The sequence below is a fragment of the Ipomoea nil genome, unplaced genomic scaffold, assembly GCF_001879475.1.
Source record: "Ipomoea nil cultivar Tokyo-kokei standard unplaced genomic scaffold, Asagao_1.1 scaffold1407, whole genome shotgun sequence".
Lineage (NCBI taxonomy): Eukaryota > Viridiplantae > Streptophyta > Magnoliopsida > Solanales > Convolvulaceae > Ipomoea > Ipomoea nil.
The window spans coordinates 4,140,769-4,165,347 of NW_017617835.1; the positions used below are offsets into that span (position 1 = coordinate 4,140,769).

The following is a 24,579-nucleotide window of genomic DNA, read 5'->3' on the forward strand; positions in this document are numbered from 1 at the left end:
TAATTACACCTGCAATAACACTAGTAAATTATACCTCGTACTAGTTTAAAACTAAATAATCTTCCAAAATAAGTTATTATAAACTTTAAAATAAGTTTTATCATCATCCAAAAAAATATAATAACCTCAAACTACTGGTAAAATCAATTAACTAAAGTTATACTTTTAAGATCTGTCAATTAACTAACAACTATAAAATCACGAGAAAAAAAAATTAATTTCGTGTGAAAACTGTTCAGATAAAACCAATCAACTAATTTTATGTGAAAACTATCAAGCAATTTAGGTCACAAGACAAACTAAATTTAGACAAAACCAATCAACTATGGTCACAAAGTGAGCTGAACTCGTATAAATTTAACTCTCTTAATTTGATCGATCAACTATGAACAATTTAAATTGATTCACTATTATCATTTACCGAGTTTTATTCAAAGTACACATTCAGATAACAATACCTTGATGACTTGTTACCATCAAACAAATTTCTAGAACAAAAAGTACTCATTAGTGCATACTTTGTAATTTATAGCACATCTAGAAAAGAGAGCATCGTTCAAACATTGAAAATGAAAATTGTATAGCAGCCTACTCAAGTATGCAGAAGCTGAAAATGGAACATCAGTGTTACAAATTTTGCAGGGCTGAATAATTATGCATGAAAATTTCGAAAAGAGCCAATTACACAAAGGTGATTCCTAGTTGATCTGATACAAAATAATTACAACAGAAAGAAATGAGGGGAGCCATGATGTTAAAGGCGATAATGTGATAATTTCTACTCTGCAGAGTGCAGTACTGTTCTTGGTATCCATCATCTGTGCTCACTTTCCTCCTGCAACTGCATTCTTCGATAAAACGGATGCATCAGCCTCAGGCTCGTATGCAGCACACTCCATCATCTTATAGTCACCATTAGACGTAGTTTAATAGAAACGCAAACCATGATCTGCGCAAACAAATATCCAAATGCTTCCGTGTTGTTAAAGGATGTATTGATGGACATTAATCGTATAGACTTGTAACGTCATATGGTGACCACGCATAAATGGGGAAGGATTATGTGGACTAAGCAACTGACACTAAAAAAATGCTACCGTAAAACACAAGGAGATGATGCTATATCTTTTAAACTAGCTGCGTGAAAAACAGATAATCGTTGGTTAAGGTTACCTATGTTGAAGAAGATTTATCTCTCATATGATTTTGTTCCTTATTTCTTCCAGTTTCTTCAAAATCTCCCCTGGAGTTCTATCTAGCTCATCCGCAATTTTGCGCTGCATGTCCATAGGCAAAGTTGGGAACTGTTCGCACAAGTCTCCATCAATCACATCCTGCAAAATTATTTCAACGCTTCAGTGTCACACTAATGTCTATGGATGATGCTAGCTGTATACTAACACGCAATAATATTATATCCCTATCAACAAATAGCAACTAAGAAAAAATGGCTTCAAAGGAATGAAAATAGAGCATAGATTGTAATAAATCATGGGCACAGGTGAAAGTGAGGGGTAGACAGCCCAAATTAAGATAAACGCCCAGCTTCTACTTTTTGAAGTAGATAAGCATCAAAATAAGCTAGGCCACCACCCAAACACTAGACAACTCAGCTTTTACTTATCATCGTGGCATTTCACTTTGATAGAAAGGCTCCATAAAATTGTAAAAGAGGGAACTAAAAAAGTAGAATCCTTCTAATGGGCAGGCAGCAACGAATCTTTTAACAATACGAGTACTCGTAAAAAAAAAAAAAAACTACGAGAATAAATCCAATACTTTAGTGAATGTTGTGCAAATACAAACAAAAGCTGGTTGAATATTATTTTACCTTGACAGGGAAGTATGCAGATCTGTAGCCCATATGGTCTCTGCCACACAATGGTGGGTTCTCCTGCCTCAAATGCATCTCCAAATGAGAGAAGAAGTCAACATCATCCCTAGAGGTAAATGGAAGCATTGCACCTACACTCCCCATAACACTCCCATAGATGACGCACTCCCCACCTCCCGGAATAAGTGATGCCCTTTGCAGGCAGCTAACCACATCACCAACATGAAACTGCACAATCTCTTCGACCTTGTTGGGAGCTCCATTCAGCTTTCCCTGTTCCCATTTTATCTTCCCGCCAGTTGGATCTTCTTCAATCTCATCTGACACATCCTGTGGCAGACGCACAAAATAGATGTTCCCAAACTTGTCTGCCCCTGCCATGGTGTCAAAGTCCACATGGCATGTTGAAGTAAGCCATCTTGGAACTGTGTCATCAGCAAATATGTAAAGTTGGTTCTCATCGCGGCGATACTTGCAATAGTGGAATGACTGACAAAAAGAGGAGCACAAAATGTTAGCAAACAACACAGAAAGCAACATTTAATTCTATGCACCAGAAAGAAATTAGAATTAGAGCAAATACAACAAACGAGATGCAAAAATTAACAATAAACACAGAAAGCAAGAACAGCTAATTCATACCAGAATGAAATTACAATTAGAGGAAAATTGACAAAAAAGAGAAGCACAAAATATTCGGAAAGCAAGATTCTTAAAATTATGCGCCAAGGGAAAAATGGGTAGGCTTAATCTCTCCCTTAACTAAACCATACTACATCAAAAAGACTATTTCACAAGAAAGGAAGTCCAAATACTTCCAAGCTATATATGGAACTACTGGAGACAATACATACCTCTTGAATGTCACCAACATAAATGCGATCACGGTAGGTAGTAATAGATGTGATTGTGCTAGGGAAGAGCTTATTCTCACACTTCCTTAGGAGTCTTTTCTTCCCCAAATCGTACAACCTAAGGACAGGTCCAACCCCAGCCAATAGTCTTCCTTGGAACTGGCACAATGCAAGAGGAACCTCTTCCACTTGTGTCTTGTGCAAAAGTTCAAGTACCCTTCCATCTTCCTTAAATTTGTAAATATGTATGTATGCAGCTTCAAATGATCGCTTGGGCCAAAATTGAAGTCCCTTAGTGGTACCAACAGCAAGAAGTGCTCCGTGCTCCTTATCATGGAAATTTACAGTGCATATACTGAATGCAGCTTCATTGTCCTGAAGTTCAAGCAGACAAGTGGTCTGAGTTGTCCTTGGGTCAAGGATTCTGATGCAGGAGACCCACTTGTCCGACTCTGCCTTTGGATAACCATACTGCTCATCAGAGAGTGGATCCTCACTATCCTCTTCATCACCTCCATTCTCCATTTTCTCTGAATTGCCATTGACCCCCATTCCAGCATCAGCAAAGCACTCCTTTTTAGCATTTTCACGTTCTTCTGCAGTAAGTGCTCCTTGATCACTCTCAATGATTACTGCTAGCTTCCGTTTAGGTTGAAGCACAAATTTCCTTGGGGTATACCTCAAAGGTATAGCTGTTTCATTGAATGTTTCCCCCAATCTTTCAATAGTAAAAACCCTCAAGGCATCACCAGCAACAGCAACTACACCTTCAGCACACTGATCAGATGAAAATGATGCTGCATATTCAAGTGTTTCATATGATAGTGGTGTTAAAAGGAAATGTCCTTGGTGAATATAACCAAGCCAGGGTCTACTGGACAAGCAGAGCATTGCACGCCTTCCCCTCACAATAATAGAAAAGAGCTTAGGAGCCCTAAGCCCTAAGAACCTTGAACGAGCATCTGAAAGCTGACCTGTTACCATATCCACTACTGTTCTGAACAAAACCCCATTTTGTAAACCAGCGTTCAAAAAGAGACTAGCAGGGTGGTCTGCACCATCCTCCCCACCAACAGAAGCCTGAACTTCTAGAAAGAGGAGAGAGTCTGGAGGGGAAGACACACTTTGCAAACTCAGTATCTGCATACAGTCATCCGGATCGAGTGACAGAATGCGGATGGTGTTGTCATATGATCCAACAGCAAGGAAGCGAGACCTCTGTCTGCCTTCAGGAACAGGGGCAATGTCCAAACAAGCTACATCACCTGACATCTCATGCTTCTCAACCTCCATCAACTGACCAGTCATGTCAACTTCAAAATATATAAGCTCACCTCCACTCAGGGCAATTACCACCTGGAGTCTATTAGACCCAACCTTAACAATAGTTCTCTTCCCAGGAGTTCTCCACTCGTTAATGCGCCCATCTTCTCTAATATGCCGAATGCCACTAGGGTGAACTTGCATAAGGGAGTCATCTCCAATCAGTGAGACAGAGAGTGATGGAGTAGTATCTAGAAATCCACTATCACTAACTTCTTCAACAGTCTCACCAATAGAAAGCACAAGAGTTGCATTTGCAAATGAGACGACAATATAAGCATCAAATTCATCATTGACATTCTTTTTCACAGTCCATACGGCACTTGGGACACCAGGAAGCTGTGAAACAGCCATTTCACTAACAGCCAAACCTGGTCTCAGTATCCGCAAAGATGATCGAGGACCTCTCCCACAGAGTGAAAATATTTGGGGAGTCTCTTCCTCAAAAAGATTTATCACTTTCATATCCATGATTGGCATCAAGCTCTCCACTTGATCAATCCTAACAAGATTCTTCAGCTTCCTTGGCTGGAAAAATACAGGCTGGAAACCTTCATCCGTTTCCATAAGTGTAGATGATGAAGCTTCAACGTCTGGATCATCTCCTATTGCCTGAAACTGATACAAAGCATGGTTCCCAAACTCTGATGCAGCAAATAGGAAACCTGACTTCAAAACACATAATGAAGACGTGACTGGAATTGTATCAAAGTACTTGATCTTTAACTCCTTAACCCTGTCATTGTCATGATCCAAAGTAACCTTAAAAATATCCCCATACTCCGTTTGCAAAAGAAAGAAAAACATTGACTTCTGCTTATGCATAGCAGCTGAAACAATCAGAACACCTCGCTCAGCAGGCAAATCCGCACGCCTAGGAATCACAGCCCGAATATCAGGATGACCTTGGTTCTTATATATAACAAAATTTTCGGCACACACAAGCACACCACTTGGTCCATCCCCACCACCAGGAACAGTCACAAGAAGGTTAGCACCATTATCAACCTGTTCTGACCACTTCCTGGAGACGTGATTAAGCCCCAAGTCCAACTCATAAAATGTCAAATGTTTCTGAGCCTCACTGGCAGCTTGGCCAGTTGGATCCTGATCAGCCTCAGAATAATCCAACTCAACAGCGGCGAATATGGGGTTATCGAATCCACAATCAACACCACATATCGAGTATGTTATTGTATGGCTCTTGTGAGCTTCTAGAGGTGAGGAAATCGTTAACCTAGCTGCAGTATCCCTATTCAAAACATAAACAAGCTTCTGTTTCTCACAAGCCCCGATCATAACAGCCCTACCTTTTGGGTCAATCGCCAGGTACTGACCCGGAACGATTCTCCTACACCCAGACTTCCCGAAAGTCTCCTGATGAACTTTATCGAAACAATTCTTCTCCTTATTATACTCCAAAATCACTATCCTTCCCGAATCCGACCCCACCACAATGTAATCTTTCTGAGCACCCGTAAGTCGAAACTGAGCTAACGAACGAATGGCACCGAAGATTTCAACGGAGAGGAGGGTTTGGAGCTTACCGTTGTCATCAGGGCGGATAAGGTCGAGGACTTTGCCACGGGCGACTACAATTTCTTGCACTTTTCCGCCGGAGAAGCTCCCGTTGATGGCACAGAGTATGCCGGTGGGCTTCTGGAGAGTGAGACTGTAGAGATACATAATGGCGGGTCAGCCGGGGGGCAACGGGGAGTTGTTAGAAACCCTAGTAGTTGTTCTGGGTTGCAGAAGTTAGGGTGTTTCAGAGAGAAAAAATAGAGTGGAATCGAAAAATTAGGGTTTAGAGATGAGAGTTTCGAAAATGAGCATAAACCCAGATAAGGCCGTGTTTGGCGTTATCACTTATCAGGCGGTTATACCCATTTTGCTTTCCGAGCGCGGAGTAGCTTGCAAAATAAAACATGAAATGATATATTGTGAAGTAGCAATCGTTATGCTATGGAACTGTGTTTTCATGTTTTATATACTGTAAGTTTATAATTTAAATACAATATATTCATAATTTTTAAATTGTGCAATTGCAAAGAAAGAAATATTGTTAACGACAAGTCAAAAATAATTTTTTTTTTATTAGAACAACGCCGTTTTCGTGTTGCAAGATGAGCACAATTCCACAACATAATTTGCCATGAAGTAGAGATAGCAACGAGTCGAGAGTGGATCGAGGAAGACTACATCTATGATTCATCACCCAACCCACTTAATATTTTCTTCACTCACCCCCCTCCCCTCCCCCCCCCCCAACCTGCATCAGGTGAATTTTTCAAAATCACCCCATCCTTATTGTGTGCGGATGCTCACTACGGTACATATCACTTATCATCTTCTTTTTTTTTTTTTTTCAAAAAAATAATATTTAAATTGCTTATACATAATAAAATAATAAAATTCATTAGTTATACAAAAATATAAAATAATAAAAATATTCAAATATAATAATTAAATTGTTAATTTTTAAAAATAAATTTAATACTTTAGATATAAAAATAGTAAAAAGTTACCCAAAGTTATTGAAACGAGTTAATACTCAAAATCGTCTTCGACTATAGTGGTTTTTCTCAATTTTGTCCTAAACGACTTTGGTGACTTAATGTAGTCCCAGGGTTTTTTGTTTTTACTCAATTTCGTCCCAGACTTTTGTGTTTTTGCTCAATTTAGTCCCCCATTTGTTATTTCGTCCATTTGTTGTTAAATAAATAGACAATTCAGTAATTTTAATATTGGCATCTCTTTATTCATAGACATGTGAAGTGCGAAATCTCTCTTTTTTTACGAATTACTCCCAGAATCACTTTTAAAGCTGCGAATATACAATTTGATTCGTAGGTCTGAGAGTAACTCTGGGTGTAATTCGTGTAAGAAAGAGAGATTTCTCACTTCACAGGTTGAAAGTAAAGAGATGTCAATATTGATATTATTGAATTGTCCCTTTATTTAACACCAATTTGACGGAATAACAAACGGGGGACTAAATTGAGCGGAACACAAAAGTCTGGGACTATATTAGGTCACCAAAGTCGTTTAGGACGAAATTGAGAAAAACCACTATATTCGAGGATAATTTTGGGTATTAACTCTTATTGAAACTTTTATAATTAACTATATAATAATACTACTTATTTTACTATTATATATTGTATATATAAAACCTGAATTCAACCAAACAAGGTAATATTAGATTACACCATCCAAACCAAATACATAAGGTAATTTTACATTCCCGAAATCTCACATTACATTCCTGGAGGTAATCCTATTACCTGGGGTAATTCAATATTCCGTGAACCAAACGCACCCTAAGGGGAATCAATATTTACGGCATGTTTGGTTCGCGAAAAAATATTTGAGGAAAAATGGAATTGAAATTACCGAGAATATTAAATACATTGTTTAGTTGGTTGGAAATAAATTACTAAGAACATTGATTCCATTGTTTGATTGTGCTTGAAATTGTAGGGAATATTGAGTATACAGATAATTATACCCCTATAAAATAATTTTTTTTTTAAAAAACAACAACAATAATAATAATAATGGTAATTAAGTAAAATTTGTGAGGACATAATCATCCTACTTGTTTTTCATAAAAAATATTTTTCATAAAAAAAAAAAACAAAATAGGGTCCATGGAAAATATTTTTATCATTCTTGAAGAAAAAATTAACCAAATAAAGCAAAAAATTATTTTTTCTTAAATTAATATAAAACATTTCTCAACGAACTAAATATGTCCTTATAAGTAATTATTTCTAAATCCACAAAATGAAAAATACAACTTTTACCTTTTCACAAATTTTGAACATAAACAACTTTTTATAAACATACAAAATAAAAATGTATTCATACTCACCACATCATAAAATATAATTAAAGTAAAATTTAGTAGTCGGCATAGACATTTCATCATATGGATAAAGTTTGGGAAGAGAGTAAAATTTGGTAACCATCGTAAATAAATGAGTAAATATTTAAAATGGTCCCTCGACTATAGCTAAATTCACAAATTGATCATTGACTTTCAATTTCAACCAATTAAGTCCTTAACTTTGTAATTTTGACACGATTTGGTCTTCCATTTATTTGATCGTGATCGACGATCTCCAGAAGAACATTCAACTCTCGTTGGAGCACGTGGAGGCCTCCAGGATGACGTTGCACTGGTTCGGAAACACGTCGTCTTCTTCGCTCTGGTACGAACTCAACTACATTGAATCCAAAGAGAGGATGAAGAAAGGCAACCGGATTTGGTAGATTGCTTTCGGCAGTGGACTTAAATGTAACAGTGCAGCCTGGAAATGCAACTAGAACCTTAAAAAACCGACGATGGACCATGAAATTACATATATATCCTCAAAAATCACAGTCAACAAACGGTCAAATAGACAAAGGACCAAATTGTGTTAAAATTACAAAGTTAATGACTTAATTGGTTGAAATTAAAAGTTAAGGATCAATTTGTGAATTTAGCTATAGTCGATGGACCATTTTGGGTATTTACTCAAAATAAATTAACAGCTGCCTTTCACGTGGCATTAAAAGAACGCCGTTTGGTGAAGCAGAGTTCTAGAGAGATCTCTGGAATAGAATCATCTTCGTCGTCTTCTTCACCATCACTACGCTACCGACATTTTCTCAACCATGGCCGTGGAGCTCTGTGTCAAGGCTGCTACTGGCGCCCCTGATGATCTTGGAGACTGTAATCTCTCCTTCCCCACCCGTTTCTCTTCGTTTTCGAGATTTATCTAATTTATCCTCTCTGGCTTCCTTTCCTTCTCTAAAACTCCGATGCTTTTTGTTCATTTAGGCCCATTTAGCCAGCGGGTAACACTGACCCTGGAGGAAAAGAATGTCCCTTACAAGATTCATCTTATCAACACCAGCGACAAGCCTGAATGGTAACTCTCCTCGCAATTTCCATTTGTTGCGTAGAGTTACTTTTTACACTTTGATTGTATGTTGTTGGGTAGAGATGTGATGTTGAGCTATTGGATTTCAGGTTCCTGACGGCAAATCCTGAGGGGAAGGTTCCGGTGATCAAATTCGATGACAAATGGATTGCTGATTCTGATGTGATTGTTGGGATCATTGAAGAGAAATACCCAAACCCTTCTCTCTCAGCTCCCCCTGAAGTTGCCTCTGTGTAATTGTCCTCTTTACTTTCTCTTTCCATTTGAGGCATAGACAAATTGTTTATATTGCTATATGCATTTCCTGTAAGGTGCATAAACTCAGAATGTGTTATTAGTTTCATTTTAGCCTTCTCGCAATTCCCTGCAACCGGGCTGTTCTCTTTGTTCCAATGACTAAAATAGAACTAATAACACATTCTGAGTGGTTCTTTTTTTGGTTAGACCATGAGGTGTCCTGAACAGGCCCTAAGTGTAGGAGACACCTTCCTTTAAGCCCGTACCATACTCAGACTAATCTTCATTCGCACCGGGCCAGCCCAATTAAGGGGCAAAGTGCTGGCCAGATTGGTTTTCATACGAGAGGAGTTGAACTCCCGACCTCTCTTAAGGGATGAGAGTGCACAATCACTCACGCCAACCAAGCTGGTTATTCTGAGTGGTTCTGAGTGTCTCAAATTTAACTCTTCCTCAATAATGGAATAATAGTGAACAAGTTAAGGTTGAATGGTTGATAAACTTTTGGGTAATAACTCGTTGAAGAACTTAATGGAGTGAGTATCAAATGTTCAAGGCTAGATGGTGGCTTCATAGTTCCTACCTTCATTTTTCACTTCATAATAGCTATTAAGTAATATATGATTATACGTAATAGTGAGTTGCATACTGGTTTTCTCCGTTCTACTTTGTATTTGACTTTGACATCTACAGATTTTATTAATACGGTTCTATGAATTGGCAGTGGCTCTGAGATATTTCCCTCTTTCGTTAAGTTTCTGACGAGCAAGGACTCCAGTGATGGTACCGAGCAAGCTCTGGTTGAGGAACTCAAGGCATTGGATGAACATCTCAAGGCTCATGTATGAATTTTTCGTATGCAGTCATTGCAATACTAGAATTAAGCACTACATGCCTACCTCAAATATCTAATGGATGAAAATTTAATTTCGATTCATGTTTAGGGACCATTTGTCAATGGGGAGAATATCTGTTCTGTTGATCTGAGTTTGGCACCGAAGCTGTATCACCTTGTGGTGGTACTTGGTCATTACAAGAAATGGAGTGTCCCGGAGAACTTGACTCACGTGCATAATTACTTGAAGGTATGTGACTATCTCATCTCAACGCCAGCCTATGTCTGTCGACTGTTCACGCTTCACACTGTTGCGTAATTTACTTTTGGACATAAAAGTGTTCAATGACTTGTTCAATTGTGAGCATATAGAAGTTTGGGAATGCAGATGTAGCTTTGTTAGGTAACAATTTTCGAACGTTTTAGTGGTATGAAGCCAAATGCACTGTAGGAATAGTTGGAACTTTCTGTTCATATCGGCTGCTAATTTGATCAGGTCTTATTATTCTGCATCAAAATTTTACAAAATAATTGGCATTCAAAGTAGTATTTCATAATTCTATTTTTGTTTCATGACTTTTAACGACTGTTTAGTGATTTCATATTGATTGGCTTTTAGATTTGAGCTTTAGCGAGTGTACTATAGGATTCACAAAAGAATACTTGGCAATTGGCATACATACTACTGATTTATTTTTCTGTGTTCTTTAAATCTGTATATACTTTTTCCATCTATCTATATATACATTATTTGCAGATCGTGAATTCTGTTTGATTGATATATATAATACACCGAAACTTAGAAGAAAATGGAAGTTAGGGTTTGATTCTCACTGATCATTATCTTGCAGTTGCTCTTTGCTCGGGAGTCTTTCCAGAAGACGAAGCCTCCAAAAGAAGAGTATGTCATTGCAGGGTGGGCTTCAAAGGTTAATGCATGAATCAATCCCAAACTGTAGAAGCTGAAGATGCATTATTTTCATGTTTAATGAACTCTAGACAAGACTGTAAGCTCTTTGTCAGATAAAAATAGTTATGCAGGATGATATATGGACCAATGGTCTTATGATATGGCATACTTAATAAAATGGCTATTGGTATGGTGTTTCTTTTTGTTGAACCTTGCATTTTGGTCCCTATCTGTATGAGGCTTAACAATTAGCAAACAATGAGATTAAAAGTGGTAATGTAGTACTATAACATAGAGACTAAATGTACTATATATTATTCTATGGTTCAGGAACTAAAAGTGCAATTGGCTATTGGTATGACATTTATTTTTCATGAGTCTTCGTTTTGTTGACAACTTAAGGATTAAAAGTGACAGGACGGATCTAGAAAGTCATCTTAATGGTGTCGAAGATTGAATGACATTAAAAATGTCAATGACAAAATATCAAACAATCATAATAAGATTAAAATACAAAATACATTATAAATTACAATAGAATGTATTACATAGTAATGGTTGGAGTAAAAAATATACGGGTGAAAGTGTAAAATTATTTATGACAAAATATTAAACATAATTAATTACATCAAATAATTTGAATAAGACTATATCCATAGATATTTTTTAAATTTTAATTTCTTTTAGTTAAATCGGTTTTTCTAAATTAATTCAAATACAATAAAATATACGGAGTAATATAAAGTTGTATATTACATTAATTAAATGGATTTAAATGAATTATAAGAAGTGACTAAAAGTTTTTTATTTTATCAACTGGTGCTAATAAGATTTGAACTTAGGACATATGCCTTTAAAATCAAGTTTGAAATTTAACCAACTAAGCTACATAAACTACTTATATTTTTAATATAAATATAAATTTTATATAACATTTAATGCTATATATGTCTATATATACATACATATATATATATATAAAGGGGTGAGGTGGGAGAGGTGGTAGCTGCCCCCACAGTGGCTCAGCCCTGAAAGTGATAATGTATATGATACAGGAACTAAACTTGTAATTACACCATAACTCAGGACTAAAAACTGCAGTTTCGCATTAATCTTATGATGGTTTGGCCAGTGATTTCATCATCAGTGTGGCTACTTCAGCATAGGTATGATCTACTATTGTTCCAAAACTTGAAAAGTTTAAGATTCTGATGAAGCATAAGGTAGTCCCCAGGCTTTTAACATTTCTCTTTTTACTGGAAAACAACTATTCATATATGAGGGTCAATCCCAGGCAAGTTGATCATTGACTTCGTAACCTTTTCGGTTTGAGCTGTCAGTTATGGGCAATCTAGGGTTTACCCAGTGCACATGTTGAATAATGGTTGAGGGTTTTCCTCTATCACTCCAAAAAAAAAAAAAAAAAAAAAAAAAAAAAAAAAAAAAAAACTACTCATATATGACATTACACCTTGTACAACCATGCAAGGAAATAACAAAACAAAACCATATAATATAATATTGGACAACAAAGAATATTAATAAAACTATGAAAATTCATTATTTGGACAACAAAGATACCAATATGCTATGAAATTCCAGGCATGTATAGATGTTTGTGTGCAGAAACAGCAAGCCTGCCTCCACTAGGACCACTAGTTCACAAGTTTCAGTCATTAATCCCCACCGGTTTGTTACTGAGGAAGAAAACAGTGGGGATCGATTCTGCTTACCTTGGAACGTGGCAAACATTGCTTGGTGATGAATTTGTCTGCACCGCAGAAGATGATCTAGTACTGGACCACATAATAGGTAGTACGTTCATACCTGTTATGATCCAGAGAATACGGGGCAGAGTAACGCTAAATGCCTTGGCAACTTGGCAAGTGTATTACCAAACTGCAGGCCATATGAAGATGAAGCACAGATCATTTTCAGATGGCCTATGAATCGCTTGTCCTCTCTCTAACCATTTTCTGAATCATTGCGGTTGCCTCAGCCTCTGGCGTTTCATCTTCTGTTCTCCAGTGCTTCTGCAAAATATCTGAATATAAAGTCGCAAACACCAAAACAGTCACAGTAACATAATGACTGTTCTTGAGTGCTTCTGCAAAATATATGAATATAAAGTGGCAAACACCAAAACAGTCACAGTAACATAATGTCCATAGAGAAGTAGGAATATTGATTAACTATCATTTGGAAATGATTCATGTGTCAGTTACCATGTGTATGTATATCTATGATGTAGATGAATTCCCAGTGATAATACTGAAGTGCAAACACAAGCACAAGAAAAAAATTATCACGTGATAATGATAAAGTGCAAGGAATATTACTATATTAGCGTAAAAATGAAAAGGATTGGTGATGTGAGGCTAAGAGTCCCATGTGAGAGATAGATAATAAATGGTGGAGAGATATTACAGGAGATTGTGAAAAACACATAATTTGGAAGTCTAACAAATTATTTGGAAGTCTTGATCGACAGCAAGCATACAATCCTCCTGTCTGTGGTGAAGGCCTCTCTTCCTTAGAGTTTAAATGGGAACTGAGCACTGCAATAGCATCCTTTGGACATTGAACCCAATCTTTGAAAATAAAATAAAATAAAAAAATAAAAATAATAATCCACAAAGATACAAGATTATGTAATGTTTTATTAGCTGGATTACCTCAACAGTGCAATGCATCCCTCAAAGTAACACCAAATTCATTAGTGTTGCTTTACAAGTTAGATTTTATTCTCACTCCCTCCAAAAGTTCTAGGATCTTACCTCTTCTACTTCTTCAGGCATTTTCCCCTCTCTCTAGAGACATCGATTGCTGATTGTTAACAAATCAGTAATCACATGGTCCACAACAGATCACGATATGTAATGAACCTTTGGGACCATTTACAAATTCACCGTCGATGTGCCAAATATGTCATTGTAATCTTGAGACAACAGCTGATCGCCCCACTTATGGACGAACTGTAAAATTAGAACAGATTGAAGAAGAAAAACAATGATGCCAAAATAAGAATCATTCTTACTTTGCAGTAACGAATAAAAGGGCATTAAATTTTTTTTTTTTAAAAAATAGAAGACTGACAACCCTTCATTATCACAGTATGACAACTTTTCCTTGTATTTTATTAATTTTGATATTAGGAACAAAGCTTATATTTTTTTGAGGGCAAAAAGAAACAGTATGACAACCCTTCATTATCACAGTATGACAACTTTTCCTTGTATTTTATTAATTTTGATATTAGGAACAAAGCTTATATTTTTTGTGGGCAAAACAGACAATCAATTAGACAAATTTTTGTTCATTGTTATCTTTTGCTAAAAGATGAGAGAATATGACTACTACATTGCATGGTAATAGACTTGATCAAAAAACTTAGCACTGCGTAATTTACTTTTGGACATAAAAGAGTTCAATGACTTGTTCAATTGTGAGCATATAGAAGTTTGGGAATGCAGATGTAGTTTTGTTAGGTAACAGTTTTCGAACGTTTTAGTGGTATGAAGCAAAATGCACTGTAGGAATAGTTGGAACTTTCTGTTCATATCGGCTGCTAATTTGATCAGGTCTTATTATTCTGCATCAAAATTTTACAAAATAATTCGCATTCATAGTATTTCATAATTCTATTTTTGTTTCATGACTTTTAACGACTGTTTAGTGATTTCATATTGATTGGCTTTTAGATTTGAGCTTTAGCGAGTGTACTATATGATTCTTCAAAGAATACTTGGCATACATACTGCTGATTTATTTTTCTGTGTTCTTTAAATCTGTATATACTTTTTCCATCTATCTATATATACATTATTTGCAGATCGTGAATTCTGTTTGATATATATAATACACCAAAACTTAGAAGAAAATGGAAGTTAGGGTTTGATTCTCACCGATCATTATCCTGCAGTTGCTCTTTGCTCGGGAGTCTTTCCAGAAGACGAAGCCTCCAAAAGAAGAGCATGTCCTTGCAGGGTGGGCTACAAAGGTTAATGCATGAATCAATCCCAAACTGTAGAGCTGAAGATGCATTATTTTCAAGTTTAATGAACTCTAGACAAGACTGTAAGCTCTTTGTCAGATAAAATAGTTATGCAGGATGATATATGGACCAATGGTCTTATTATATGGCATACTTAATAAAATGGCTATTGGTATGGTGTTTCTTTTTGTTGAACCTTGAATTTTTGGTCCCTATCTGTATGAGGCTTCACAAACAATGAGATTAAAAGTGGTGATGACTATAACATAGAGACTAAATTTACTATTATTCTATGGTTCAGGAACTAAAAGTGCTTCTTATATCGATTGGATATTGGTATGACATTTCTTTTTCATGAGTCTTCATTTTGTTGACAACTTAAGGATTAAAAGTGATAGTGTATATGATACAGGAACTAAATTTGTAATTACACTATAACTCAGGACTAAAAAGTGTAGTTCCGCCTTAATCTTATGATGGTTTGGCCAATGATTTCATCATTACTCATTAGTGTGGCCACTTCAGCATAGGTATGATCTGCTATTGTTCCAAAACTTGAAAAGTTTAAGATTCTGATGAAGCATAAGGTAGTCTCCAGGCTTTTAACATTTCTCTTTTTACTGGAAAACAACTATTCATATATGAGGGGCAATTCCAGCCAAGTTGATCATTGACTTTGTAACTACAAGGTTACAAGTTCCACTCTCAATAGAAGTGGTCTATTGACCTTTTCGGTTTGAACTGTCAGTTATGGGTAATCTAGGGTTTACCCAGTGCACAGGTTGGATAATGGTTGAGCGTTTATCACTCCAAAAAAAAAAAAAAAAACTACTCATATATGACATTACACCTTGTACAACCATATAAGGAAATAACAAAACAAAACCATATATATTGGACAACATAGGCATTCAAAAAAAAAAAATATTGGACAACATAGAATATTAATATACTATGAAAATCATTATTTGGACAACGAAGAATACCAATATGCTATGAAATTCCAGGCATGTATAGATGTTTGTGTGCAGAAACAGCAAGCCTGCCTCCGCTAGGACCACTAGTTCACAAGTTTCAGTCATTCATCTCCACCGGTTTGTTACTGAGGAAGAAAGCAGTGGGGATCGATTCTGCTTACCTTGGGATGTGGCAAACATGGCTTGGTGATGAATTTGTCTGCACAGCAGAAGACAATCTAGTACTGGACCACATAATAGGTAGTACATTCGTACCTGTTATGATGCAGAGAATACGGGTCAGAGTAAGGCTAAATGCCTTGGCAACTTGGCAAGTGTATTACCAAACTGCAGGCCATATGAAGATGAAGCACAGATCATTTTCAGATGGCCTATGAATCGCTTGTCCTCTCTCTTACCATTTTCTGAATCATTGCGGTTGCCTCAGCCTCTGGCGTTTCATCTTCTGTTCTCGAGTGTTTCTGCAAAATATATGAATATAAAGTTGCAAACACCAAAACAGTCACAGTAACATAATGTCCATAGAGAAGTAGGAATATTGGTTAACATTAATTTGGAAATGATTCATGTGTCAGTTACCATGTGTATGTATGTATGATGTAGATGAATTCCTTGTGATAATACTGAAGTGCAAACACAAGCACAAGAAAAAAAAATAAAAATAAAAATCACATGATTATGTGCGAGGAATATTACTATATTAGCGTAAAAATGAAAAGGATTGGTGATGTGAGGCTAAGAGTCCCATGTGAGATAGATAATAAATGGTGGAGAGATATTACAGGAGATTGTGGAAATATACATAATTTGGAAGTTCTTAACAAATTATTTGGAATTTCTGACCATTTGTCTTGATCGACAGCAAGCATACAATCCTCCTGTCTGTGGTAAAGGCCTCCCTTAGAGTTTAAATGGTAACTGAGCACTGCAAATAGCATCTTTTGGACATGGAACCCAATGTTTGAAAATAAAACAAATAATAGTAATAATCCACAAAGATACAAGATTATGTAATGTTATTAGCTGCATTACCCTCAACAGTGCAATGCATCCCTCAAAGTAACATCAAATTCATCAGTGTTGCTTTACAAGTTTGATTTTATTCTCACTCCCTCCAAAAGTTCTAGGATCTTACCTCTTCTACTTCTTCAGGCCTTTTCCCCTCTCTCTTGAGACATCGATAGCTGAATTGTTAACAAATCAGTAATCACATTGGTCCAAAACAGATCACGATATGTAATGAACCTTTGGGACCATTTACAAATGTTCACTGTCGAATGTCGATGTGCCAAATATGTCATTGTAATCTTGAGACAACAGCCGATTGCCCCACTTATGGACAAACTGTAAAATTATAACAGATTGAAAAAGGAAAACAATGATGCCAAAATAAGAATCATTCTTACTTTGCAGTAACGAATAAAAGGGCATTAAAATTATTTAAAAAAAAAAAAAAAAAAGACGAAGAAGAAGAAGAAGCTGTGTTGATGAATGTGCAAGGAAGCATGCTTGAAGTTTATGTACTTTAAGAATATGATATTATTAACATTGTACAAATATTTTCCCTTGGCAGTCTGCATATCAGAAAAGACAACCCTCCATTATCACAGTATGACAACTTTTCCTTGTATTTTACTAATTTTGATATTAGGAACAAAGCTTATATTTTTTGTGGGCAAAACAGACAATCAATTAGACAAATTTTTATTCATTGTTTTCTTTTGCTAAAAGATGAGAGAGAATATGACTACTACATTGGCTGGGACTTGATCAAACAACTTAGCACTGCAGAATACTAGCAAACAGATGAGAAACTGGTAATCCAACCATTTGAACCATTCAATATTACTCAAAAGAAAACAATACCAACCCTTATGTCTTGAGCTATATTTCATTGCCCAGTTTGAGAAATTTCATGGTTTTGTCTCCGTACCCTAAACATAGATGATAAAATATAGGTGTTCACACAGCTAGCTCAGTTGGTTCCTAAGTGATAGATTTTGGGCAAGGAAGGACACGGGATCGAGCCCGGGCAACTGCAATGTGAGAGTTACACCCAATGTGGTGGGCTCCTTGTAAAAGTCAAGCCAGACATTGATCTTCCCACCTAATGGACCACTGAGTCCCCTGTACTATCCTGTCGGGCGAGGTGTGGGGCAGGCGAGGGGATTTCACCTTTTGTGGGCGAGATGATAAAATATAGACGTTCATGAAATCACTACCATTTCTTTCTGAAATCATCACTCATAAACCTGAAAACAGAAAAGGGAAGGATATGTGACCCTTCCTTACTGCTTCCTCATTGTCAGTGGTAGAATAATTTTATAGGTTCAATGAAAATTTAAGATTTATCAGGGTTTCCAGTTTTATTAGATAGCACAAGCAATCAAAGCAGCATATGTTTCCATCTACCACTGATATACACACAACCGTATTCAAATGAGACAACAGAATTCTTCGAAGAAAAAATCTTACCTCTAGATTGAGAAAGGCCCTCAAATTCTTCACAATTCACCATAGCATTTGATCCTGCAACCAAAAAAAACCGTAAATATTTATGCATAAAATATACAGCTTTGAGTTTTCACTACATAAACGGCTTCCCAGCAGGTGCCATTTTCAGAAAAATTTAGCTGCAATTTTGAATTAGGTTGTTGACAAATGCTTCCAGGTAAAATACTGTAACTGCTTATATATAAATATCTAAGAATATGTAGCTACACTGTTTGGTTTATGTTATCAAATATGAGAGTGGTTGGTAAATAGCTATTAGATTATAGTGTTAATAACTTTAACTAGTTGATAATATTAGTTATGAAAAAATATTTGGTAAATTAGTTGTTAACTAATGATTAATTACATGCAAGATGATTTTTTAAAAAAAGTTGATAAAAAAAAAAATTACTTTGAGCAGCTTTTTAAATGGTAGATATTTATAATTTATAATAATAATAATAATAATAATAATAATAATAATAATATAAAACATTTTTATAAATTGGCAGAATGATCAAATAGCCTCATCTATTATAAACAATATTTTGTTCACTTAGCATTTTCTTCGAGTTTTCTCGAGTAATCCTTCCACAATGCTAACTAGGGATGTGCGTTTCGAACTCGAACCGAATCGACCGATCGATTCGGTTTGGTTTATAACTGAACCAAACCTTCCACAATGCTAACTAGGGCTGCCTGGCTGGGCATTTCGAATTCGAACTGAACTGACGGATCGATTCGGTTCGGTTTATAACTCAACAGAACCGAAAATCCTATCGTTTTTTTTTTCCTTTTAAGCAAGAGCCTTACCCATTAAGTTATAAGCACATTTGTGTCAACTCTTACATTCAATACATATTGAACTATATCTTCAATACTGGTAGGGAATATCCCGACCGACATAGCTTCACCACGACCGAGAAGTCTTTGTCTTTTTCTCTTTGTCTTTGCAGGTAACAGGTCGGGCTCCTTGAGAAGAACCCGGTCGGGGCCGACCGGGAGTTGCCCGAGCGACGGTGTCGACCGCCGAGCGGTAGCCCTTTGGCGAGAGAGCTGACGAAAGACACGTGGCGATTCTCTACGACGACAGACAGGGCACCCGGGAGGACGACACGTGGTGGCTACGTGGAGGACATGCCGAACGGCTGGAATCCTGTCCCCGGCATAGCGGCTATAAATACCCACAGTAGCTACAGTGTAGGGGACTTTTGGACGATCGATAGGTTGTTGTTAGAGAATCCCGACCGCAGTCAGTCGGTACTCAGAGCAACCAAGTAGATTGTACTTAGGGCCTTTACCGTGATCAATAAAGACATTTACTTGCTTTAATTGGTCTCGAGTTACTTCATATTGCTTACGTATAATTAGCAGTATCATTTTGGCGCCGTCCGTGGGGACCCGTGCAAGAAACCAACGTCTTGACGAGCACCCGATCTCTATATCGACATGTATCCGTGGGCACACAACAACTTTGCCGACGACCAGGCGGATGCGGCGAGCTCCTCTGACCACTATGCTACCCAACAGCAAGGTCAGACGATGGACCTCAACCTCAACCTCTCACCACCGCATCCATCGAATGCATACCCGGCCGCCCAGCAGCCGGTGAATTACATACAACCGACATCCGGGGGGGAGCTCCGGAGAAGAGGAAGAAGAAGGAACCTCGTCAGGCAGACGGGGTTCACCGACCGAAGGCGTTAGGGAAACGCCAACCCGGGTGGTTGGGGACCACCCGGAAGCCGTTGCTCGGGGTAGCGACCGGGAAAACAGCCCTGAGCAAGCCGAGGAAAACACGGCCGGGCCGGCCGCACCAGTAGAGTTCGAATTCTTGAACAACGAGAATGTCAAACAGCAAATGAGCCGGCTGACCAAAGGCGAAGCGGCTAGGATTGCTGAAATGCTCAGGGGTCGGGTGGAATTTGACACGAGCCGAAAGCTAGGGAATGTGATCGATCGGCACCGGGGCAAGTGGATCGGGATGCATTACGACTCCCTGATGGCCCCGATCGCCATTCCTTTCCCGCCCCTCCTGACGGCCTTCTTGGCATACTACCGGGTCGTCCCGGCTCAGATCTGCCCCAACTCGCACCGGATCATCGCCTGCTTTCCCCAGATATGCGCTCGGCACGAGGCCGCTTGCACGATGGAGCTGTTCAACTTCATCTACCAAGTCAAAGTTCTCCCGGGCAGCTATGGAGGCGGGTTCCTAATGCTGCAGTCTCGAGCGGACATGTGCGCCATCAAAGGCCTGCCCGGGAACAACAAGGGATGGAAGAATAGGATCTTTTCCATCAAATATGATCCTTGGATTCTCCCAGTCGACCGCGCTTGGAGCACCCACTTCCGGAAACAAGTGGTGCCGGACGAGACACAAGCGCTCAAGGAGACGGTCGCTCGGATCGGTACGACCGCCATTCCTTTCGCTAGGTGGGGGGTGGACATCTTGGGTCCTTTCCCTCAGCTCTCTGGTCGGAGAAAGTTCGTAATTGTCGCCATCGATTACTTCTCCAAGTGGATAGAAGCCGAGCCCTTAGCCACGATCACCTCTCAGCAATGTGCTCGTTTTCTTTGGCGAAATGTGATTTCCCGCTTTGGTGTGCCCGTGCATCTCATCAGCGACAACGGCCGCCAATTCGTAAGCCAGTATTTCCAGAACTTTTTGGCCACGATCGGGACAACTCACATTCGGTCGTCGGTGGCTTACCCGCAGGGAAACGGTCAAGTAGAGAACGCGAACCGGACGATTTTGGAAGGTCTGAAAAAGAAGTTACACTCGGTCGGTCGTAGTTGGGCCGATGAGTTGCCATATGTCCTATGGACTTATCGGACGACCCCGAGGGAAGCTACTTTGGAGACCCCTTTCGCCCTGGTTTACGGAGCTGAAACCCGACTCCCGATCGAGGCTTGGATCCCGACCGATCGAGAAAGAACCTACAATGCCGAGAAGAATGAACATGCTATGGCGGTGGATCTCAATGGGGTCGAAGAAAAAAGAGAGCTAGCCGCTCGACGTATAGCCGAGTACCAGAAGCGTGTGAAGAGTTCGAAGGACGTTCGGGTCAACCCTCGTTATTTTCAAGTAGGAGATTATGTTCTGCGACGAAGGGATGCCAGTCAACCTTTGGAGGGCGGAAAGCTAGCTCAAAACTGGGAAGGGCCGTACATCATCAGCGCGATCATACGGCCGGGTACATACCGACTGGAGACGACAACTGGTCGGGTAATCGAGGGGACTTGGAATTCCGAGCACCTCGTTATATTTAGGCATTAAGCCTCCTTTTTGTAATCTTTGGACGAAGAGGGGGCTTGACCTGCGTGTAGGTCCCGGTCGTCGTTTGTAATTAAATTCCTATGTTTGTAAATATTTACTTAACCGCCTGCGAGCGGGAAGGATTAATGTATATACGATCGGTGATTGCTCGACCGTTTGCATACGGCGGCCCGATCGGTTATTTTCTATACCTTCAGTGCATGCAGATCAATTTATCTTCAAGCTACACCGACCGGGCGAATCTATCGACCGGTCAGATGCGCTCCACATCGGCGGACATTCGAGTCAGGAACTCTCAGCATAATTCCCCGATCCGTCCAACTTCTGTCCACTATCGCACCCACTCGTGCCTCGAGGGCACAATAGTGTGGGGGCTGGGATAAATGAAGTGTTGATAGGCCCATATCGCTCGGTATATCCTGACCGTGGGGCTTACTTCTTTGCTCGGTATATCCTGACCGTGGGGCTTACTTCTTTTCGGAAAATTCGTCAAGACCTGGAGACCGGGTAAACTTGGTCGGGTAGGTCAATATTATGACGAATCTACTTTCAAAAAATCGTCAAGGCCGGGAGATCGGGTAAACTCGGTCGGATTGGCCAATTTTACGACGAAACATCAGATGTGCGACCAAGCCATAAGGCCCTAAGGTCGGGCGTTAGCAGGGTCGAGTATTGCAAGACCGGGCCTGAAGGCCGGGCGGTCGAGCGATGGAGATCAGTGTGTGCTCGAAGACGAACGGGATAAGTTGGACAAAAAAATTAATTTTATTAATAAGCGAAAGCGCCCGGTACAAATTCGGGACCGGGCTCCCGATCAGTGTCCCTTTACAAAAAAAACAGAAGAAGCTTATCCCTACTTCTTCGCTTCCCGAGCTCCAGCAGCTTCCCGAGCTCCAACAGCTTCCTTCTCGCTCGCGGCGGCCGCAGAAGACCCGCCTTGCTCAGCTGTTTTCTCTTTGGGGCTGAAGGGAGAAGGACCAGGATCAGCCAAGTCCGGGGGCAGCGTCGAGAGAACCAGCTGAAGGTCCTCCCCCTCGAGAGCTTGCTCCATCCGGGTACGAGCCCGCTCGAGCATCTTCCGTTGCCCGGCCTTGAAGGCCCACCGCCCGAACGAGAGGATCAGATCCTCCCCGACCTTTGTCCCCCGGGCTGCTGTGAGGAAGGCTGAGCCCGAGTCGTTGTCTTTGAAGACCGCTTGCGCCAACTCGCTCGGGTTACCGAGCTGAGCCTTCAGCTGTTTGGCCTCCTCGATTGCCCGATGGGCAACCTTCTCCGCCAGGACCCGGTCCTCTTCGCTCTTTTTTAAGGCCTTTTGAGCCTTCTCGAGCTCGGCTTGGAGCTCTTTAACCTCCAGAAGGCGACGGGCGGCCGTCTTCTTATGGTGGTCGGCTTCCTCGGCCAGCATGGCCCGACCCTGTAATAATTGGGCCGCTCGGGAGATCTGCAAAGACAAAGACAGTCGGGGTTAGCCCGGTCGAAGACACTTGCACAAAAAGATGAATAGCTAAAGAAGGCTTACCTCGGCCAGATCGTAGCCGATCCTCTCGGCTACCTGGGTCGGGGTCATCTTCCCCAGGTCTTCTTTGGCTGGCCCGGCGTTGCCGATGCGGGCCAGCACGGACAGGTTGTCCTTGTTGCGCCCGGTCGAAGGACTCGGGCTGCGCTGCTCTCGGCGGCGCTTCATCCCGCCGACCTCAGTTACGGTCCGGGCGGGCACCTTCTCCTTACCTCGGGCGACTTTCACCCGGTTAACTAGGACATCAGGTGGCTCCACGACGAAGCCCTCGGCCGTCGTCACGGTCGAGGCGCTTAGCGATTGGGCCAAGGGGATCTCCTTTTCCCCCGCTGGCTTCGCCTTCGTTTTCTTCTTGCCGCCAAGGGAGATCTTCGCGGGCGGGGGAAGGGGGGCATCTTCATCACCGAACTCTGCCATGGCTGCAAATAAAAAAAAGTTAGATCGATCGGTATAAAGTTAAATCGGGAAGAGTAGCTCAGGTTAAACCTTTCTTCTTCCGCCTCGACGGCTTGGCGACCGTCACGCCCATAGGTACGGGCAGATATTTCTCCCGTAGCTCGTATGTAGGGGGCGGGAGTTTAGCCGCCTCGAGACTCTCGGCCGTTCGGAAGATTGTGTATTCGTGCAGCTCGCTCGAGATCCGAGCGACCGTCTCCTTGAGCGCTTGTGTCTCGTCCGGCACCACTTGTTTCCGGAAGTGGGTGCTCCAAGCGCGGTCGACCGGGAGAATCCAAGGATCATATTTGATGGAAAAGATCCTATTCTTCCATCCCTTGTTGTTCCCGGGCAGGCCTTTGATGGCGCACATGTCCGCTCGAGACTGCAGCATTAGGAACCCGCCTCCATAGCTGCCCGGGAGAACTTTGACTTGGTAGATGAAGTTGAACAGCTCCATCGTGCAAGCGGCCTCGTGCCGAGCGCATATCTGGGGAAAGCAGGCGATGATCCGGTGCGAGTTGGGGCAGATCTGAGCCGGGACGACCCGGTAGTATGCCAAGAAGGCCGTCAGGATGGGCGGGAAAGGAATGGCGATCGGGGCCATCAGGGAGTCGTAATGCATCCCGATCCACTTGCCCCGGTGCCGATCGATCACATTCCCTAGCTTTCGGCTCGTGTCAAATTCCACCCGACCCCTGAGCATTTCAGCAATCCTAGCCGCTTCGCCTTTGGTCAGCCAGCTCATTTGCTGTTCGACATTCTCGTTGTTCAAGAATTCGAACTCTACTGGTGCGACCGGCTCGGCCGTGTTTTCCTCGGCTTGCTCAGGGGTGTTTTCCCGGTCGCTACCCCGAGCAACGGCTTTCGGGTGGTCCCTAACCACCCGGGTTGGCGTTTCCCTAACGCCTTCGGTCGGTGAACCCCGTCTGCCTGACGAGGTTCCTTCTTCTTCCTCTTCTC

At 40.4% G+C, this 24,579-nt stretch overlaps 2 protein-coding genes and 2 long non-coding RNA genes across 8 annotated transcripts; 1 reads left to right on the top strand and 3 right to left on the bottom strand.

Moving 5' to 3' along the window:
• Window positions 1-489: 489 nt before the first annotated feature.
• Window positions 490-5,921, bottom strand: LOC109186532 (splicing factor 3B subunit 3-like). The gene is made up of 4 exons (XM_019336553.1): window positions 2,689-5,921; window positions 1,832-2,323; window positions 1,174-1,334; window positions 490-949 (listed from the first exon to the last, which is right to left on the bottom strand). The coding sequence occupies exons 1-3, from the start codon at window positions 5,695-5,697 to the stop codon at window positions 1,197-1,199; spliced, it is 3,639 nt and encodes a 1,212-aa protein (XP_019192098.1). The 5' UTR covers window positions 5,698-5,921; the 3' UTR covers window positions 490-949; window positions 1,174-1,196.
• A 2,636-nt stretch (window positions 5,922-8,557) lies between these two features.
• On the top strand, window positions 8,558-15,113 carry LOC109186899 (glutathione S-transferase DHAR2). 2 transcript variants are annotated; one of them, XM_019337086.1, is made up of 6 exons: window positions 8,558-8,731; window positions 8,840-8,930; window positions 9,032-9,175; window positions 9,904-10,021; window positions 10,124-10,264; window positions 14,847-15,113. In XM_019337086.1, the coding sequence occupies exons 1-6, from the start codon at window positions 8,674-8,676 to the stop codon at window positions 14,934-14,936; spliced, it is 642 nt and encodes a 213-aa protein (XP_019192631.1). In that variant the 5' UTR covers window positions 8,558-8,673; the 3' UTR covers window positions 14,937-15,113. The 2 variants fall into 2 exon arrangements, with proteins under 2 accessions (XP_019192631.1, XP_019192630.1); XM_019337085.1 differs by lacking the exon at window positions 14,847-15,113 and adding an exon at window positions 10,866-11,134.
• LOC109186902 lies at window positions 12,418-14,917 on the bottom strand. 2 transcript variants are annotated; one of them, XR_002055185.1, is made up of 4 exons: window positions 14,830-14,917; window positions 13,702-13,899; window positions 12,895-13,482; window positions 12,418-12,751 (listed from the first exon to the last, which is right to left on the bottom strand). It is a non-coding gene; the product is annotated as an uncharacterized LOC109186902 (long non-coding RNA). The 2 variants fall into 2 exon arrangements; XR_002055184.1 differs by having other exon boundaries at window positions 12,895-13,515.
• A 729-nt stretch (window positions 15,114-15,842) lies between the features above and the next one.
• Window positions 15,843-18,601, bottom strand: LOC109186901. 3 transcript variants are annotated; one of them, XR_002055183.1, is made up of 5 exons: window positions 18,371-18,601; window positions 16,928-17,239; window positions 16,739-16,820; window positions 16,294-16,356; window positions 15,843-16,150 (listed from the first exon to the last, which is right to left on the bottom strand). It is a non-coding gene; the product is annotated as an uncharacterized LOC109186901 (long non-coding RNA). The 3 variants fall into 3 exon arrangements; XR_002055182.1 differs by having other exon boundaries at window positions 15,843-16,356; window positions 17,031-17,239; XR_002055181.1 differs by lacking the exon at window positions 16,739-16,820 and having other exon boundaries at window positions 15,843-16,356; window positions 17,031-17,239.
• Between the last annotated feature and the right edge of the window lie 5,978 nt (window positions 18,602-24,579).